Raw genomic sequence first — 20,083 nt, 5'->3', positions numbered from 1 at the left:
GATTTAGCACCTACAGGACATATACACGATAAAGATTTAGCACCTACAGGACATATACACGATAAAGATTTAGCACCTACAGGAAATATACATGGTCAAGATTTAGCATCTACAGGAAATATACACGATGAAGATTTAACACCTACAGGAAATATACACGATAAAGATTTAGCACCTACAGGACATATACACGATAAAGATTTAGCATCTACAGGAAATATACACGATAAAGATTTACCACCTACAGGAAATATACACGATAAAGATTTAGCATCTACAGGAAATATACATGGTAAAGATTTAACACCTACAGGAAATATACATGGTCAAGATTTAGCATCTACAGGAAATATACACGATAAAGATTTAGCATCTACAGGAAATATACACGATAAAGATTTAGCACCTACAGGAAATATACACGATAAAGATTTAGCACCTACAGGAAATATACACGATAAAGATTTAGCACCTACAGGAAATATACACGATGAAGATTTAACACCTACAGGAAATATACACGATAAAGATTTACCACCTACAGGAAATATACACGATAAAGATTTAACACCTACAGGAAATATACATGGTCAAGATTTAGCATCTACAGGAAATATACACGATAAAGATATAGCACCTACAGGAAATATACACGATAAAGATTTAACACCTACAGGAAATATACACGATAAAGATTTAGCACCTACAGGAAATATACACGATAAAGATTTAGCACCTACAGGAAATATACACGATGAAGATTTAGCACCTACAGGAGATATACATGGTCAAGATTTAGCATCTACAGGAAATATACACAATAAAGATTTAACACCTACAGGAAATATACATGGTCAAGATTTAGCACCTACAGGAAATATACACGATAAAGATTTAGCATCTACAGGAAATATACACGATGAAGATTTAGCATCTACAGGAAATATACACGATAAAGATTTAGCACCTACAGGAAATATACACGATAAAGATTTAACACCTACAGGAAATATACATGGTCAAGATTTAGCACCTACAGGAAATATACACGATAAAGATTTAGCATCTACAGGAAATATACATGGTCAAGATTTAGCACCTACAGGAAATATACACGATAAAGATTTAGCATCTACAGGAAATATACACGATAAAGATTTAGCACCTACAGGACATATAAACGATAAAGATTTAACACCTACAGGAAATATACATGGTCAAGATTTAGCATCTACAGGAAATATACACAATAAAGATTTAGCACCTACAGGAAATATACACGATAAAGATTTAGCACCTACAGGAAATATACACGATAAAGATTTAGCACCTACAGGAAATATACATGGTCAAGATTTAGCACCTACAGGAAATATACATGGTCAAGATTTAGCACCTACAGGAAATATACACGATGAAGATTTAACACCTACAGGAAATATACATGGTCAAGATTTAGCATCTACAGGACATATACACGATGAAGATTTAACACCTACAGGAAATATACAAGATAAAGATTTAGAACTTACAGGATATATACACGATAAAGATTTAGCACCTACACGAAATATACACGATAAAGATTTAACACCTACAGGATATATACACGATAAAGATTTAGCACCTACAGGAAATATACACGATAAAGATTTAGCACCTACAGGAAATATACATGGTCAAGATTTAGCACCTACAGGAAATATACACAATAAAGATTTAGCACCTACAGGACATAAACACGATAAAGATTTAGCACCTACAGGAAATATACACAATAAAGATTTACCACCTACAGGAAATATACACGAAAAAGATTTACCACCTACAGGACTTAAACACGATAAAGATTTAGCACCTACAGGACATATACACGATAAAGATATAGCACCTACAGGAAATATACACAATAAAGATTTAGCACCTATATACACAATAGAGACATCTGATATCTATATATGGTAACAATGCCAGTGGCACCTCATAAACCAGGCAATAAAACAATTAACACTTGGTCCAGCACTACATAAAATTATCAAAGAACATAGTTTAGTATATGAAACTTTCTTTGAAAGGTTTGGTGTTTTGGAAAAAAAACACTATCAAATAACTGGAAGCCAAATATTGCTCGTTTGAAAATGAGTATATTTATAGCCCTACCATTATAAATAATTGAACAGAAGTATATGCCCCAAACTTGAGTGAGTGAGTATGGTTTTACGCCGCTTTTAGTAATATTCCAACAATATCACGGCAGGGGACACCAGAAATGGGCTTCACACATTGTACCCATGTCGGGAATCGAACCCGGGTCTTCGGCGTGGAGAGCGAACGCTTTAACCACCAGGCTACCCGACCGCCCCGCCCCAAACTTGAAAACATGCCAGCCAGTGTTTAGATGTGAAACTTGTGACTGTTAGGCTGAGACAGTGGAACAGATCCTGGCAGCTTGCTAAGATTAACACTGCCTGAGAAGTATCCCTGGACAACCAGACTGCTGGTAACGGTACCAGTCTAAAGAACATGAACTCTAAACAACACAAACTCTTGGTGAACACCAATCAACAGTTAAATAGCCTTCAAAAAACTATTTACAAATATGGAAATCTAAAGAATTCACTTGTTCTGATTATTTGACGTGAGCCATAAAAGTTTAAGAAATACGTCATTGAAAAATTAAGAATTCAAAAATATGGTCACTACCTGAAGATCAATATTCATGCAAAAGTTTCCATGCAACTATTCCTAATTAACTCATGCATATATATATATAAACACAATGGCTCAACAGGACAGCTACTAGCAATAGCTTCACAGGCTTCTCAATATAGATAAAACCTCAGTCAGGACAAACAGGGTACAATATTTTCAAACTGTTCACATGATGTCCCAATGACCACACCTAGATGATCCCGGTAGTTACATAACCACAGCACTGTAAGCATGGTACACAAAGACAACATGCTGCTGCAGTCTACCAGCAATGCTGCAGAATAAGCAAACACTTTCTTCACATATCCACTTGGTTAGAAGCTCAATCCTTGATTCGCCAATCCATTTCATACAACAATTTGAAAGAACAATCTCTATGTCAGTCAAACTGTTATGCTGGTGTTTTTTGTGACTTTGTATTATGAAACTCTATCCCAGAGTGCAAACAGAATAGATGCTGTCCTGGGGTTGAGACCGGTTTCAGATGGCGGTATACACATACCCTCACCTTGTAACAGTTATCTCACAAGAAAGGTATTGGGTGTTAGGATTGGCTTGGCGTTCAAGAACTGACACGGCAGAACTCTAATGGCAGCAGAATAACTGGGCATTAGTGGCTACATGATGTCTCACCATGCTCAAGGAGAGTCTGAGCTCTTGTAAATCTACCATGCAGAGCAGTCATATGCAGGGCTGTCCTACCGTCCTCACTCTGAAAACAGAACCATACATATCACCAAACCCAAAACACAGACCCGCTGGGGGGCCCAGTCAGGTTCTACACCAGCCCTGATCATGGTCATCTACCACTGGCCTTTATCGACAGGAAGTACCCCACACAAACACATGACACTGTCCTCCCCTAAGCTAAACACTGTCCTCCCCAGCCTACCAGACACCCTTATTGTATCACACATTCCCAACTCCCAAACACTGTCCTCCCCAGCCTACCAGACACCCTTATTGTATCACACATTCCCAACTCCCAAACACTGTCCTCCCCAGCCTACCAGACACCCTTATTGTATCACACATTCCCAACTCCCCAACACTGTCCTCCCCAGCCGACCAGACACCATTATTGTATCACACATTCCCAACTCCCAAACACTGTCCTCCCCAGCCTACCAGACACCCTTATTGTATCACACATTCCCAACTCCCAAACACTGTCCTCCCCAGCCGACCAGACACCCTTATTGTATCACACATTCCCAACTCCCAAACACTGTCCTCCCCAGCCGACCAGACACCCTTATTGTATCACACATTCCTAACTCCCAAACACTGTCCTCCCCAGCCTACCAGACACCCTTATTGTATCACACATTCCCAACTCCCAAACACTGTCCTCCCCAGCCTACCAGACACCCTTATTGTATCACACATTCCCAACTCCCAAACACTGTCCTCCCCAGCCGACCAGACACCATTATTGTATCACACATTCCCAACTCCCAAACACTGTCCTCCCCAGCCTACCAGACACCCTTATTGTATCACACATTCCCAACTCCCAAACACTGTCCTCCCCAGCCTACCAGACACCCTTATTGTATCACACATTCCCAACTCCCAAACACTGTCCTCCCCAGCCGACCAGACACCATTATTGTATCACACATTCCCAACTCCCAAACACTGTCCTCCCCAGCCTACCAGACACCATTATTGTATCACACATTCCTAACTCCCAAACACTGTCCTCCCCAGCCTACAGACACCCTTATTGTATCACACATTCCCAACTCCCAAACACTGTCCTCCCCAGCCGACCAGACACCATTATTGTATCACACATTCCCAACTCCCAAACACTGTCCTCCCCAGCCGACCAGACACCATTATTGTATCACACATTCCCAACTCCCAAACACTGTCCTCCCTAGCCGACCAGACACCCTTATTGTATCACACATTCCCAACTCCCAAACACTGTCCTCCCCAGCCTACCAGACACCCTTATTGTATCACACATTCCCAACTCCCAAACACTGTCCTCCCCAGCCGACCAGACACCATTATTGTATCACACATTCCCAACTCCCAAACACTGTCCTCCCCAGCCGACCAGACACCCTTATTGTATCACACATTCCCAACTCCCAAACACTGTCCTCCCAAGCCGACCAGACACCATTATTGTATCACACATTCCTAACTCTACATTCCTACTCATTCACAACAGTCACACTTCAACACAGAAAACACTCATACAATTTTACTGAAGTTCTTATGAAACCTGGGCAGCCCAATAATGCAGATATTGACATGTTGCACTGATCCAATATTCTTCCAAACAAGGCCTCCAAGCAGATGTGGGGTTACAATTAGTGACCAACACTTACGCTTGCCAGAAGAGGCAACACAATGGATCGGATTGTCAGGATTGGTGACTTGGCTGATTGTGCGTCATTGTACCGAGGCAGACGGTGCTGATAATATCAATCACTTGTTTGTTTTGTCCAGACTTGATTGTTTACTTGTCACATAACTGGACAAACAAAACACTTTCAACAACTTGAACTGCCCTGTGTCTCACACTGGTTGATGCATGTCTGGGTGCAACGGTCTGGATCGATGCTCGTGATGTTATTCACAAGATTGTGTTGTCCAGACACAATGATTTACAGACAGCCATCATATGGCTTGAATATTGCTGAGTACGGCATTAAACACAGAAAATGTCAACATCTCTTGAACATAACCCTCTCTCATAAATTGGTACTATCACCATGACAATTAGTGTTCAATCTAAATAAGGTCAACCAGAAGCACTCGCAAATCTCCAAACTACATCAACACCCATCTCTCATTAAACATGCTAAACTGCACATCTATCACCTCTCAAGCCAAATATGTTCAATCTAATATCCTATTCCTGAACTCAAAACTTGAATATAGCAACAACAGAGTTATTAATGGTGTTAATTATAAGTGATAAGAACAGAATCAAAATATGATCATTGGAGATAATACATAATACATTATTATTACATAAATGTATCGTGTTATTTAACAAACATGCATATAAAGGGGCACACAACAATTATTCACTTTGGAAACAGAGTTAAAGGTTAGTAGTAGTCTGTCATAAAAAGCTACAAAAAATACATTCAAAATTGTACACACACAAAATTTTCTTAACATCTCAATCTGACTAAAGTCACACCATGCATGTTTGAACTTCCTGTCTGTTACTCCACATGCACACATTCCAGGCAGTTGGTTGTTTGCTTCCAATGCCAGCCAGCAGCCAGCACCACTGGTCTTATCTATCTATCTATCTTCACACGGAGTCATGCTTAGTCACCTACTGGCATTTATTTCGTCTTCCCCTTTCTTTTTGTCATTCTCTTTCACTTTTCGCTCCTGGTTTGTGGAAATGATGAAGTCTTATATTCCAAGCACATAATCTCAGCTAAGGAGTGACATATGAGGCAGCCTATCATTATAGAATACAAGGATCTCTGAGACTTATTATAAAAGTCACTTTAAGCATTCATTCCATAACCACAGATTTCAATTAACAAAATTCAGTTATCATAATGTCAATTTCACACCCTTTCACATTTGTTAAGTAAATTATCGTTTCCATTTGCGTGTTGAACCATGTGGAACTGTATGCCCAAGTTACCTGTGTTTTTGCGTTGCCTCCACCTGTAATGAGGATCTCCAGACATATTCCTCCATGTGTTGATACCGCAGCATAGTGCAGGGGGGTCTGTAATGAGAACATGTCAGCAATAATCCAGGTAGTACACAACACTCATCACTTCCTGTCTATTATGCAAAAACAAAGAACCACCATGTCTCTATACAAAAAAAGGATGTTTCTGAGTCCCACATGAAATCACGTTATCATTCTGTGACTTTTAACCACCCCCATCTTGCATGTCTGGTAAAATGCCACCTATCCTAACCATGATGTTAGTAGTGAGAATGGTTGTACACAGCTTTTAGCAATATTCCAGCAATATCATGGTGGGGGATGCCAAAAATGGGCAAGACACATTGTACCCACGTGGGGAATCGAACTTCGGCTTTTAGTGTGATGATCAAATGCGTAAACCACATGGAGAATCCACCATATATGAGTGAGCTCACCTAGCAAAAGCATATGTAAGGAGTATAATGGACTGGAAAAAATGCAGAAGGACAAGTTGGGATAAGTAGACTAAAAGATTTGGGCACATACTATTTCACATTTTTTCACGTTCAAATTATCAAACTGTAAGTCACATGTAACCATTTGTCATGAATAAAAACCTTTTTGTACAGAAACAAACATGTCAAAAGACATTTGACACAAGATCATTTCACCTCACCTCACCTCACCTCACCTCAACTCACATACTACCTTGTTTAAAACTTTCTTCAAAATGTCTTTTCCAAATCAATCTTGAGCTCAAGCACACATTTCACTCCATCAGAAGTGAAAACACAATCTTTCCACAAAAGGCTTGTTTCCCAAAAGATAATTAATTATCAGCAAGACAATACAACTGACCATTCCCTTGTTGTTGACTGCATTGACAGTTGCCCCATTGTCCAGGAGTTTGTTGACGACAATATCCTGGCCATTGAGACAAGCCACGTGTAGTGAAGTATTCCCGACGCCATTGACAGCATCAACTTCAACTCCCAGGTCCAGCAGCAGGTTGACCACGCTGACCTGCCCACTGGCCGAGGCAGCATGCAGCGGCGTGTACATCTGGGGGCGCAAATAATGATCAGCAACATCAGCAACATCCACAACATGCACAGGTGCCAACATCACAAAACTAATAACAGTTTTCACTACTAGAACAACATGTGAGGACAGGGAGAATGGCTTCAAGGTCAGGAACACAGCACTGTAATTAGGTGGCAGTCCCTTGTATCAACAGTTCTGTCCAAAGACAGGGGCCATATTACAGCTACCTTACTTCCTCGGAAACCATTTGGAAAAAACAAAAAACAAAATGATGTCTTACATTCAATCATATCCCAAACAATCATCTTGTTCAATGCTTCTAAATCAGCATGCTTATTCAACCAGGGATAATGAAAATTTACAAGCACCAGTCACATGCTGTTTCACTCCTTCCACTTCTGTGAGATGGATACTTTACACTGTAAAACTTCATCGGCACGTTAAAATTTTTTAACATGAAACAAGACAAAGTATTCAAGACTTCAGAGGACCCGTGTTACCTTCTTATCCCGACAGTTGAGCTCTGCCCCATGATCCACCAGCAGTCGGACCACCTCAACGTGCCCCATGTAAGCTGCCCAATGGACCGCCCGACGGTCCTTCTTGTCAAATGCATTAATGGTGGCCCCTTTCTCGAGCAGGAGCTGCACCATCTGTATACACACATAACACATGTCACATCACCTACTTGAAATCAATTAGGCCCCAAATCACAACATATCTTCCCTGTCCGAAATAAGCATCTGCCCTTAGGCCTGTGGCAGATAGATCTTGTGTTGGGCCCGTAGTTTCAAATTTGTATGGGCCTGCAGTAAATTTTTGTGTCCATTTATTTGTAAAAAATGAGGGCCTGAAGAGTTTTGTCAGGACCTGGAGCTTCTTATGTATGTCGGTCCTGATGCAAGCCAGACAATTTGTTTCATTTCAAGCACTGCATATCTTAGGGACCAGTAATACTCGAACATTTGACTAAGAAATCAATGATACAGGTCTGAATGAATGAGTGAGTTTGATTGAACAGTGCTTCGAATAGTATTTCAGACATATGATATGACATGTCATCCTCAAGTGGGAGGAAGGCCAGACAATGATGAGGGCGACCCCACATTCACTGGATCCTGACACACTCAAGGTGCACCACCAAGGACAACCAATTGTGGCGCCATACACAACTGGGCCACTCATAGCCCCCACACGATGCTTGAACATGCAACAGAATGTTAAGTTTCTACAGGATGCTTCCAGTGATGTTTCTGTAGCAATACACTATTTGGCAACTTGGAAACATTTGGCTCCTCGAACCCAGCATAGTGATTAACTTCAGTCATCTCCACTTGCCATATCTTTTTACCTTATCCTTCATTTCAGTTTAAATGATACAATTTTGTTCAAGACAAAAAACAAAACTGCAAAACAATTTCACGTGAGGTTGAGCAAGGCAGTCCACTAGTCCCTATGATAAATACACATAGTAAAAGTACATGTCCTTACGATACCTTAAGTATCGGGCAGTTTTGCAATGACTTTGGGACTAATGCCAATTTCTATGGCAGGACAGGTATATTTTAGTGCTATTAGCGGACTAACTGTGAAGTTGACATGTCTGCAGATGAAGTACGCTGATGAGGACAGTGGCACAGTACCTCCTTATGGCCATTGAATGCTGCATGATGGAGACTAGTGCGTCCAGCCCGGTCCGACACATTGACGTTGGTGAGGAGTGGGATGATATACTCGGCACACTTCACCGCATTGTTGGCACCAGCCACATGCAGCGGGGTCTGCCAGTTCTTGTCTCGGGCATTCACATCCGCCTGGTGCTTCAGCAGCGTCTCCACAGTTTCCTGACAATACATCAACATTCTTAACACCATAGTAAAACAGTTTTCTGTTTTTCATCAAGATAGTGAAATAACTTTTAGCTGAAATATACTGTCAGTGGTGTCCAAATGCATAGAAGATCATTCACCCTTTACTTGGAACAATTAAACTTCAGGTTGTTCTTAATCCCTTTACTTTAAGAAACATTTACTGTATATCCAAATCACATACGTTTCTGTGTACTTGAGACTAGGAAGTGCCTGAACAACTTCTGGTTATTTCATATCACAAGTATTCGGTATCAAGAATCGAAGAAAGAACTATTTAAGCATTAATTGTAAGTTTTTAATCCTGGAGCATGTTGAGTGAATATTGTATTATGCCAGTCAGCAATATGCCAGCTATGTCAAGGCATCCTGTAAATAACCAAGTCTGCACCAGGCCAACCAGTGACTGAAATCATGAGCAACAATCCATGCCATAAGGACCCACTGACACTATCAGTTTGGTCACAGAGCCTTACAACTCTCTTCCTAGTCGGCTCTTCACAAGCATGAGACACTGTGGCCTATTCTGACCAGAATCCACACATGGTTAAATATTGAGAACCTGAGATGTGAATGTTTTCTGTCTGTGACTGACCTCACTGCGTGAACAGCAAGCTCGATGTAGAGGAGTCAGCCACTTGTTGTCCTTTGTGTTGACTCGGGCACCACTGAGGATGAGGATGTCTGCGATCTCGGCTTCCCCACAGTAGGAGGCTGCATGGAGGGGACTTCTTTTCTCAATGTCCTGTATGGCAGAAATGTGAATATTTACAACATGTACAATACATAGCAAGTTGCATAGTATGAATCTACCCTTGCATTAATATGTCTGTATTTGTTATAGTGTCAATATTGGAAATTTTAAATATACAGAACGGTGCGCTGCAGTTATAGTCTTCGCTACCCGCTTGAAGTTGCCTTTAGCGATAAGGGACTTCTGCAGATGGAGCGTTGCAAGGGACGAATGAAGACTCAAAGAGTAAAGTTGAAGTAAAAGGTCATCACAGACCAGACCAGAAGGTGGAATCGTCTGTCGGCAAGCCAAAGCAAGGTGGGGAAGCAGTTGCCTGTTGGCCAATGGGGTGTGACCAATATCAGAGACATCTACCTGTTGAGAAGAAAGGCGTAGGCATTGAGGCCCTCCCACAGGATCGCCAACGCATCATGATCCCAAGCCTGAGGCTTGGGGATGGGTCACACGAAGCGAGAGAGCTGAACGTTGAAGTGGGTGGCAAATAGATCTACCTCTGAGGGCCGATACAGTTGGCAACTGGAACAGCGTCTGGTGCGGGGACCACCCTGTTGGCGACGGTCTGTCGAGTCGGAACAGGGAGTCTGCTATGACATTGGAGATCCCAGGAATGTGACGAGCCCGGACGTAGATGTTGAGGGAGTCGATGAGCTGGAAGAACTCGAGAGTGAGTGAGAGGGGCGACTACTGGATAAACTGAACTGGGAGGAGTGTGTTCTGGAGATTTCAGAACCGATCGAGAATGGCTGTGTGAATAGTGGCTTCCTTGATCCATGTCCGGTGTAGAACATCGATCCTCAAGGAGAAGGTCTTGAATTGTCGCTGCAATGAGATCGGTCAGTAAGAGGATGGCGAAGCAGAGAACAAGAGTAATCCGTAGTAGATGTGCCAATAATCCAAAAACCCAGGCTGGTACGGGTAGTAATTATCCCCATAGGAAGGATAACAGTCACATCCCTGTAAGAGATCCGCGCTAGGCGTCGTACTGCGGATAATCCTAATAGCTGTAGCTCCCACGTTGATGATAATCTGTAGCGATGATAATCCCTGTAAAAAGATGAACTTCTAGGGGGTGAAGGAACAGAGGAGGAGGAGTGGTCACCCGAAGCGGACCAGGACCTCGCTCACAAGGCTAGTCCCAAGATCCCCATCGCTCTGAGGAGCATCAAAGCAGGAGCCGTGCATACAGTCCCAGTCTGAGGAACGTCTAGCAGGAGAGCGAGAATGTCGACTCGATTGCGAACACCGCTCCTGATCCCTATGTTTTGAAGCTGACCATTGATCCCGTGTGTCTTTTCTCCTGCGATCCTGAGGATGATCAGGAGCGTCCCGAAGGGTAGTCTTGGAGCGAGCGGTCGATTTGTCATCCCTCACCCGATTGTCTAAAAGAACGGAACATGTCGAGTCCAGGCGCTGGATCTTAAAAGCAGAAGTATGTCCGATCTTTTGAGCGAAAGCATTAGAGAAATAAGTTGTTACATTTGAGGACGGAGTTGATCATGTTGTTGCAAGAACGGAAATCGAACCAAACATCGGCATGGAGCAGACCCTGAGGAGTGGTCATTGGGTCGGGATTAGAAACATCATCTGTGAGAAAACTGTCAGAGGCAGCGTCGTATGTGACCGATAACACGATTTCATCTGAGTGAGCTGGAGACACTGCTTTAGTTTTCTTTGACGCTATCTTGCCAGAATCCTTAGCCTTGGATTTACGGTCCATCATCCTCCTCTGACAACATAGAGAAAAATGCGGACTCTTCCAACAAATGACATTCACCACACCTGGAGTCTAAGAAGCACTGACCATGACAATCACAACAGAGTGTGAGGATCAGACATGGATTACGTGCATCTACAGTTGGGACATGCCGGAGATAGCTTGTCCTTTTTCCCTATGTCACAGGACGTCTCAGTCTACAAACAAGTGTAGTTGGTTGGTTGGTTTGTTGTTTAACACCGCACTCAGCAATATTCCAGCTATATGACGGCTGTCTGTAAATAATCGAGTCTGGACCAGACAATCCAGTGATTAATATCATGAGCATCAATCCAGTGATTAATATCATGAGCATCAATCCACGCAATTGGGATTGATGACGTGCATCAACCAAGTCAGCGAGCTTGACCACCTGATCCCGTTAGTCGCCTTTTACGACAAGCATAGTCGCCTTTTACGGCAAGCATGAGTTGCTGAAGACCTATTCTACCCCGGAATACAAACAAGTGTAAAAAGAAATATATGTGTATATTCCAAGAAGCACTTCCACACACTGTGCCGGACATTAATGAGAAACAAGTTGATAGAGATGCATGCAGTCAAAGTGTGGAAGGTTACCGTGCACAAGAGCACGTAATTGACCAAGCTGTTGGTCATAAACATAGAGATGCTTGGTTGTGTTCTCGTGAATGTTTTTGTTTTAGATGCCGGAAACATGGTTCAAGCATGTTTCCACGCGTGTTGTGGCATGTTGTCCTGTGCACAGTGCACAGCGCACAGGTAACAAAATCAGGTGAAGCTAAGCAACATCGCGGAGTGTCCTTCGATGTGTGGCCGCATTTCGGCAGCTTGGCTCCTGAGAGTTTCTTGGGCTTCAGGCCTACCCCACACTGAAGCACATGTAAAATGTGATGTCTCCTTGGGCAAGTGACTTTGTTTGAAATGTGCCTCTGTTTACCCAACAGTGAATGGGTACCCGATAGGATGAGATGGCATTGATGGGAGCTGAGAATGATTCCTGAATGCACATTGATCCAGTGACCAGGGTAATAATAGCGCTTTGAGCATGCCCCTGAGTGGTGTGGAAATATGCGCAATATATATATATATGCGCAATATATAATATTATAATTATTATTATTGAAGAAGAAAGAACACATGCATAATGTGAAAAAAGGATAAGTTTAAATATTTGTCATTTCATTGCATCCTATTAACTAAAAATAACAATAATCGTTATACGCCGCCTTTAACAGTATTCTAGTTATATCACGGCGTGTCAGTTTGATGTGTTGATATGGGAGGAAAGCCTGAAGTAATCCACTACTCAGACTTTTAACACTTTGGTGAAACCTACAAGCATGAGTATGGTCCTGACAAATCTAAAAACATAATGGGGTCAAACTGGGATAGGAAACGCATGATCATCTGTTTCTGGTGTGCCTCAAGGGCACAACTCGGCACACTGTATTGCCTTGCCACGGACGAATGGGCCACCTTGAAGGCACAAAAGTCAAAAGGGATATCGTCATTAACCACTTGATGAAACACAAGCAGGTGGAGCAAGGGTTATATATTTTTTTTTCTCAAATTGATTGTTAATGATCCATTGAGGATAGACAGAACAGAATGCTGGGTATCCATATCCCATCGTCCTTCATCTACAACTAAAGTTTGCATCTATGTACCTGATAGTTGACATCTTCCTTTTTGTATAACAGGGCTCGAACTTCATCTGGGTCCCCATGGAAAATAGCCTGCACCAGAGGAGACTGCAACAAGAGGACCAGGATTATCTACTCCACTGACGACATCAACATATCACATGTTCATCAGTGATGTTTAAGTGTAACCATGAAGCAACACCGGGTCATGTGTCCTGGAAGACCTCAAACTGTAAGTTGATATTCAGAGAAACTAGGTCACCATCATTTTGCATCAATCCCATATGTATGTATGACTTAAAACAAAGCAATACAATTCAGTTCACATTCCTAGTAGTCTAGAACAGATACATTTGCACAGGGACATGTCTTGGTTATCTCAGTTTTCTAGCTGAAGATCTGCAGCAAATGTTTGCTATCATTCCCAATTTGAAGTCCAACATGTATAGGTTATGATACATTTGCACATGTGACCAGTTTGATATCATCATGATCATATTGCATTGAATTAGATGTTAGAACATCTCTGAATTTAAGAACATAAGAACATTGCATTCAAAACATTTGACCAAAACTTGTTTACCCATATTTGCCCACCATTGTCACGTAGTTGAAAATCTAATCTGCATTACAGCGTTAGAAATTGGCACTAGTCCTGTAGTCCTTACCTAACTGCCCAATAGTAAAGGTATCCTAAGGACTAGTAGAAACTGGCCCATTTTAAGGGTTTTGCTAAATGTTATCATTATAAGGACTAGTGGACAAAAACTGTTAGTTTCTAACCCTGCGTTATCACTACCAGACATAATGCACAAAACTGTGCTTGGTATTTATGTCCCCACCTGTAATGATCCCTACCACCACCCATACTGTGAGGAACAAACACAACAGTGCCTAACAACAGTGGTTCACTGGATACAGGAAAACATTTCAATATGTTCAATGAGGAAGTTGTTATTGGTTCTGTAGATGTATAAGCTACATGTATCCACACTGTGTGAGGCAAAGGTTCAATGATTCATCTATATTTTTTGTTGGAAAATGAAAACAATTAAACATACAAAAATCACATGAATTAGTTTTCTTGGAAAACAGGTGATCTAATATCACGTCTATTACATGTAGCTATTTATATTCACATCTTGCTTAAATAAATGACAAAGATTCAGAAACCTTTCCTTATAAGATGGCAATCACAGGCATTATTCATTTTATAAATATCACCATAACTGTCATATATTCATTATTTTATTCTGTAGACCCCTAATGTCTGGCAAATGTGTGTTTGTAAATCATCAATCCACGCAACTGGGATACGATGACATGCATCAAACCAAGTCAGCGAGTCTAACCACCAACCAATCCTGTTAGGTGCCTCTTACGACAAGAGTCCCCTCTTACGACAAACATGGGTTGCTGAAGACATATTCTAACCCAGATCTTCACGGGTTCAATCACTTGCATAGAATAAGGTTGACATTGTCCCCAGGTTTCGATGTCTTGGCAGAATACCCTAATCAAACTTTATGTTACCAGTCACCAGACAAAGTACTTTTGACAACAGATTTGACAAGTATCATAGTTATTGTCAAAAGTTTAATCTTCAAAATACATTAACTTCTCACAGGTTATCAATAATTACTAACAATTACTTATTTAACCATGGACAACTTGGAACATTTTCTGCACTTCCACTTCTCTGTAGCTACTTATCTAGTTTTACCTGATGGAATTAAATTACCCATCTAAATTGCTTAATCTTCTCTAAATTACATACACATTACTTTCAGCTTAGTTGCTTTAGATGTTGCTTTACACTGCTATCAATAATATCCCAGCTATACGGTACCTGTCAGTACTTAAGTCTGGACCAGACAAACCACTGGTTGGTATTAGGAGCAACATGCCAACTGTTTGGGTAAAATGACTCACAACCAACAAAGAAACCAAACTTGAACACCTGATCAAATAAGATAAATAATAGTTAACAGTATTGCAGTTATATCATGGTGTGTCAGCTTAATGTAATTGGACAGCCTTAAGTAGGTCTTCGACATTTACCACTTACGCAAGCACGGGTATGGTGCAGACAAAGCTAAGAAACATGATGAATTATAGAGCATGTAGGACTCTCCTTAGCCTGGTATTAAATCCTTATCACATTCATTAACTTATGAGTCAACCTTCTTTTTCTGAACAGCAATCATGGCAATTGAACATAAAGTTGACTAAGTCTTTAGTTGATGGGTGGGGCTGTTATTATCTATCACATAGAGCAAAAATATTGACATGCATTTTGGTTATAACAACAAAACGAAAGCTTTCACATACATCATAAAAATAAGCACTTGATGGTAAAATAACGACCCATACGATTTGGATGAACACAAGGCCAAATATGTTCTACATTCAGTGTAAGATACACAATGCTACGAAACTGTCAAAAGAGTCGAAAGAGTCAAATGACAGTTGTAATAAACATGGTTTCAATCATTTCATATGTTTATAAATATGGGAAATAACTATCTACACAAATAACATTTACATCGGAAGTGCCACGAGTCACCGTTCCGGCATGTGGCATAAGGTTAGAGCAATAAAGTCGACCTGCAAGTTGAAGCAGACAGCTTAGTCACGGCGATATGCGTATCGAACTGCATCATGGCCTCAAAAGTTTCAATCCTAGCACACAGTGTGTTGCAAACAAACCTCTTCCTCCAGTTGCTGGACAACTAGACTGCCCAGTTTCATGACAGTTCAAAAAGTGTCAATTAATCCCTACAATACATGAAGAACCTCTACAGGAGTTGCATTTTACAGGAAGCAGTACACCACTTTGCCGCCATGACAGAACTTCTCCAACATTTTGATTGGTTACTTTTGACATGTGACCACCTTCTACTTCCGCCACTACAAGTCGTGTGAAGGCATGTTTGGGATGGCATTTAAATGCCTTTAACAGTAAACCCATCCTCTCCAAATTTAGATCGGCGTTTTCAGTTTGTTTTCATTTCTTACAACCACAGCAGCGGGGTTTTCTTATTATCATTATTAGTTTTGGTCTGGTTCTATACAGGAAGACCTCTCTAATTACTGTCCAACATTTAATGCTTCAACTAAAATGTATTTTATGCACTTCCCTGAATTGTCTGCTCAGATTTACAAACCTGTAATTTAATATTTACGGTTTACTATCTTCTCCCATGAAATTTGAAAACTAATAATGCTTTGTGTAACAAAGAAGTGACAATAATTTACCAAATTGGGGCTTCTGGGAAAAATGCAAGAGGAAAACACAGTTGCGATCTCCCTGTCATTTTTGCCACATTGCCGCAAAGGTAAATAAATGACATCGGGTTACCCGCTAAACAAATACATCATGTCCGCTGATACATGGTAGCCTCATGCCTGCTCCGGTAACAAAGAAGTGCAAATAATTCGCATCAGCGTTAAGCGAATTAGTAAACTTTGCTGACATGCTCAGTTGGCAGCATAATATGTAACTGGCAATTGCCATAATAAAGTGTGGAAAAATACATAATAAAGTGTATTTACACCAAGGACCACACACACAATTAAAAACGTTTTCTTTGACAAAATGTTGATACGACGAATACACTGAACCGGATTTTTCGGACGATGCCGTTCCTAACGAAATTTACACATGGGGATGAACGTTCCCTAAGGTAACATATTCGCAAAAGTACAATATCAGTCCCGCAAGACACGCACATAGCAGACACACCCGTTTTCCGTAGACTACTTATTATTTAATTTATACTTTTGGTTGCTTATAGATACAAACTGTAAACGTACTACAACACAATTCATTTCATAACAAACTCATTTGGTGATGTTTTCAGCTAAATGTAAACGACCGCCAACTATACAAATAACCTCCGGTATACAGTTCGTGTATAACGCTTGGAAACAAAACAAATGTTGTTTATGTTAAGTTAACATAACGTTATTGTGTTAAATACGTTGAGCCAAAAGCTATATTTTAAATAGCCTTAGGGCAGTGCCAAATAAGTATACAAATTTACTATTGAATGAAGGATTTACCAGAAAAATCGGCTCAGAGTTTGGGTGACACAAATGACGTCTTGCACTACCGCTTTTTATACAAGAAGATGTAGCTAGGCTACCTTCAATATGAATGTACCACAAATCCTTGATAAAATGTCTGAATTTGAAAAAGCGCATGTCTTGAATAATCGCCGTACCAAAAAAACATTGAAAAGAATGAACGCTTGTCTTGACCATGTCCACTGGGTAAACTTTAAATGGACGAACATGACTACATAACATTAAAGGCTATTATTTCAAGGAAAATATATTATCAACATATTCACAAATATACACATTTAGGAAGAAACATGACTGACAGTTATTAGTTTTGACATCACTATAACGACGTCACTACAACGAGGAGCATCATCTACCTTGTATGACAATGCGACGTCACTACAACAAGGAGCATCACCGACAGGGTGTGACAATGCGACGTCACTACAACAAGGAGCATCATCTACAGGGTGTGACATTGTGACGTCACTACAACAAGGAGCATCATCGACAGGGTGTGACAATGCGACGTCACTACAACGAGGAGCATCATCGGCAGGGTGTGACATTGTGACGTCACTACAACAAGGAGCATCATTGACAGGGTATGACATTGTGACATCACTACAACGAGGAGCATCACCGACAGGGTGTGACAATGCGACGTCACTACAACAAGGAGCATCATTGACAGGGTATGACATTGTGACGTCACTACAACAAGGAGCATCATCGACAGGGTTTGACAATGCGACGTCACTGCAACGAGGAGTATCATCGGCAAGGTATGACATTGCGACGTCACTACAACAAGAAGCATCATCGACAGGGTATGACAATGCGACGTCACTGCAACGAGGAGCATCATCGGCAAGGTATGACATTGCGACGTCACTACAACGAGGAGCATCATCTACCTTGTATGACAATGCGACGTCACTACAACGAGGAGCATCATCGGCAGGGTATGACAATGCGACGTCACTACAACAAGGAGCATCATCGACAAGGAATGACATAGCGACGTCACTACAACGAGGAGCATCATCTACAGGGTATGACATTGTGACGTCACTACAACAAGGAGCATCATCGACAGGGTTTGACAATGCGACGTCACTGCAACGAGGAGCATCATCGGCAAGGTATGACATTACGACGTCACTACAACAAGGAGCATCATCGACAGTGTATGACAAAGCGACGTCACTACAACGAGGAGCATCATCGGCAGGGTATGACAATGCGACGTCACTACAACGAGGAGCATCATCTACAGGGTATGACATTGTGACGTCACTACAACAAGGAACATCATCGACAAGGAATGACATAGCGACGTCACTACAACGAGGAGAATCATCGACAGGGTATGACATTGCGACGTCACTACAACAAGGAGCATCATTGACAGGGTATGACATTGTGACGTCACTACAACGAAGAGCATCATCGGCAAGGTATGACACTGCGACGTCACTACAACGAGGAGCATCATCGACAGTGTATGACATTGTGACGTCACTACAACAAGGAGCATCATTGACAGGGTATGACATTGTGACGTCACTACAACGAGGAGCATCATCGGCAAGGTATGACATTGCGACGTCACTACAACAAGGAGCATCATCGACAGGGTATGACATTGCGACGTCACTACAACAAGGAGCATCATTGACAGGGTATGACATTGTGACGTCACTACAACAAGGAGCATCATTGACAGGGTGTGACATTGTGACGTCACTACAACGAGGAGCATCATTGACAGGGTATGACATTGTGACGTCACTACAACAAGGAGCATCATTGACAGGGTATGACATTGTGACGTCACTACAACGAGAAGCATCATTGACAGGGTGTGACATTGTGACGTCACTACAACGAGGAGCATCACCGACAGGGTATGACATTGCGACGTCACTACAACAAGGAGCGTCATTGACAGGGTATGACATTGTGACGTCACTACAACGAGGAGCATCATCGGCAAGGTATGACATTGTGACGTCACTACAACGAGGAGCATCATCGGCAGGGTGTGACTTTGTGACGTCACTACAACAAGGAGCATCATCGGCAAGGTATGACATTGTGACGTCACTACAACGAGGAGCATCATCTACAGGGTATGACATTGTGACGTCACTACAACAAGGAGCATCATCGACAGCATATGACATTACGATCTCATCACAAAGTGCGGCACCATGGACAGTGTATGACATAACGACTTCAGCATAGCATAGTGCATGGTGGACAGGATATGACATTATGACAGTATCATTAACGCGGAATTGATGGACATGCAGGTTCTGATATATTCACACATTATGGAGTTGTATGACATAATTAATACATTACATATACGTGAGACTTGTGTGACATGACATGGCTTGTATATAAGGAACTTGCATATCTGAAAATAATTGAGTCAGGGCTACACAAGAGCCTTTTAAGAATGAGAGTCGTGCTGCTAAAACATGATATGATTAAACAAATACATTCACATTCAGTAATTGTTTTTCATTATATGGTCCCAAAACAGAAATGAAGTTAATTTTATGAGGACTGTCATTGGTTGATTTAAGATTACACGTA

At 41.4% G+C, this 20,083-nt stretch overlaps 1 protein-coding gene across 2 annotated transcripts in view; it reads right to left on the bottom strand.

Moving 5' to 3' along the window:
- Nucleotides 1-16,260, bottom strand: part of LOC124145337 (serine/threonine-protein phosphatase 6 regulatory ankyrin repeat subunit A-like) — a 40,986-nt gene extending 24,726 nt beyond the window's left edge. The window contains exons 1-8 of one of the 2 annotated variants that reach the window (XM_048386855.1): nucleotides 16,118-16,260; nucleotides 13,433-13,516; nucleotides 9,872-10,021; nucleotides 9,052-9,252; nucleotides 7,909-8,061; nucleotides 7,223-7,426; nucleotides 6,350-6,436; nucleotides 6,030-6,084 (exon numbers count right to left, since the gene is read on the bottom strand). In XM_048386855.1, coding sequence (XP_048242812.1) covers nucleotides 6,030-6,084; nucleotides 6,350-6,436; nucleotides 7,223-7,426; nucleotides 7,909-8,061; nucleotides 9,052-9,252; nucleotides 9,872-10,021; nucleotides 13,433-13,516; nucleotides 16,118-16,159 — 976 coding nt within the window. In that variant the 5' untranslated portion in view covers nucleotides 16,160-16,260. Of the gene's footprint in view, nucleotides 1-3,345; nucleotides 3,425-6,029; nucleotides 6,085-6,349; nucleotides 6,437-7,222; nucleotides 7,427-7,908; nucleotides 8,062-9,051; nucleotides 9,253-9,871; nucleotides 10,022-13,432; nucleotides 13,517-16,117 lie in introns of both variants that reach the window. The other variant, XM_048386845.1, reaches the window with a different exon arrangement.
- Nucleotides 16,261-20,083: the final 3,823 nt, after the last annotated feature.

The sequence above is a fragment of the Haliotis rufescens genome, unplaced genomic scaffold (genome assembly GCF_023055435.1).
Source record: "Haliotis rufescens isolate VD_foot unplaced genomic scaffold, xgHalRufe1.0.p SCAF_10, whole genome shotgun sequence".
NCBI lineage: Eukaryota > Metazoa > Mollusca > Gastropoda > Lepetellida > Haliotidae > Haliotis > Haliotis rufescens.
This window is presented reverse-complemented; position numbering and strand designations above follow the sequence as displayed.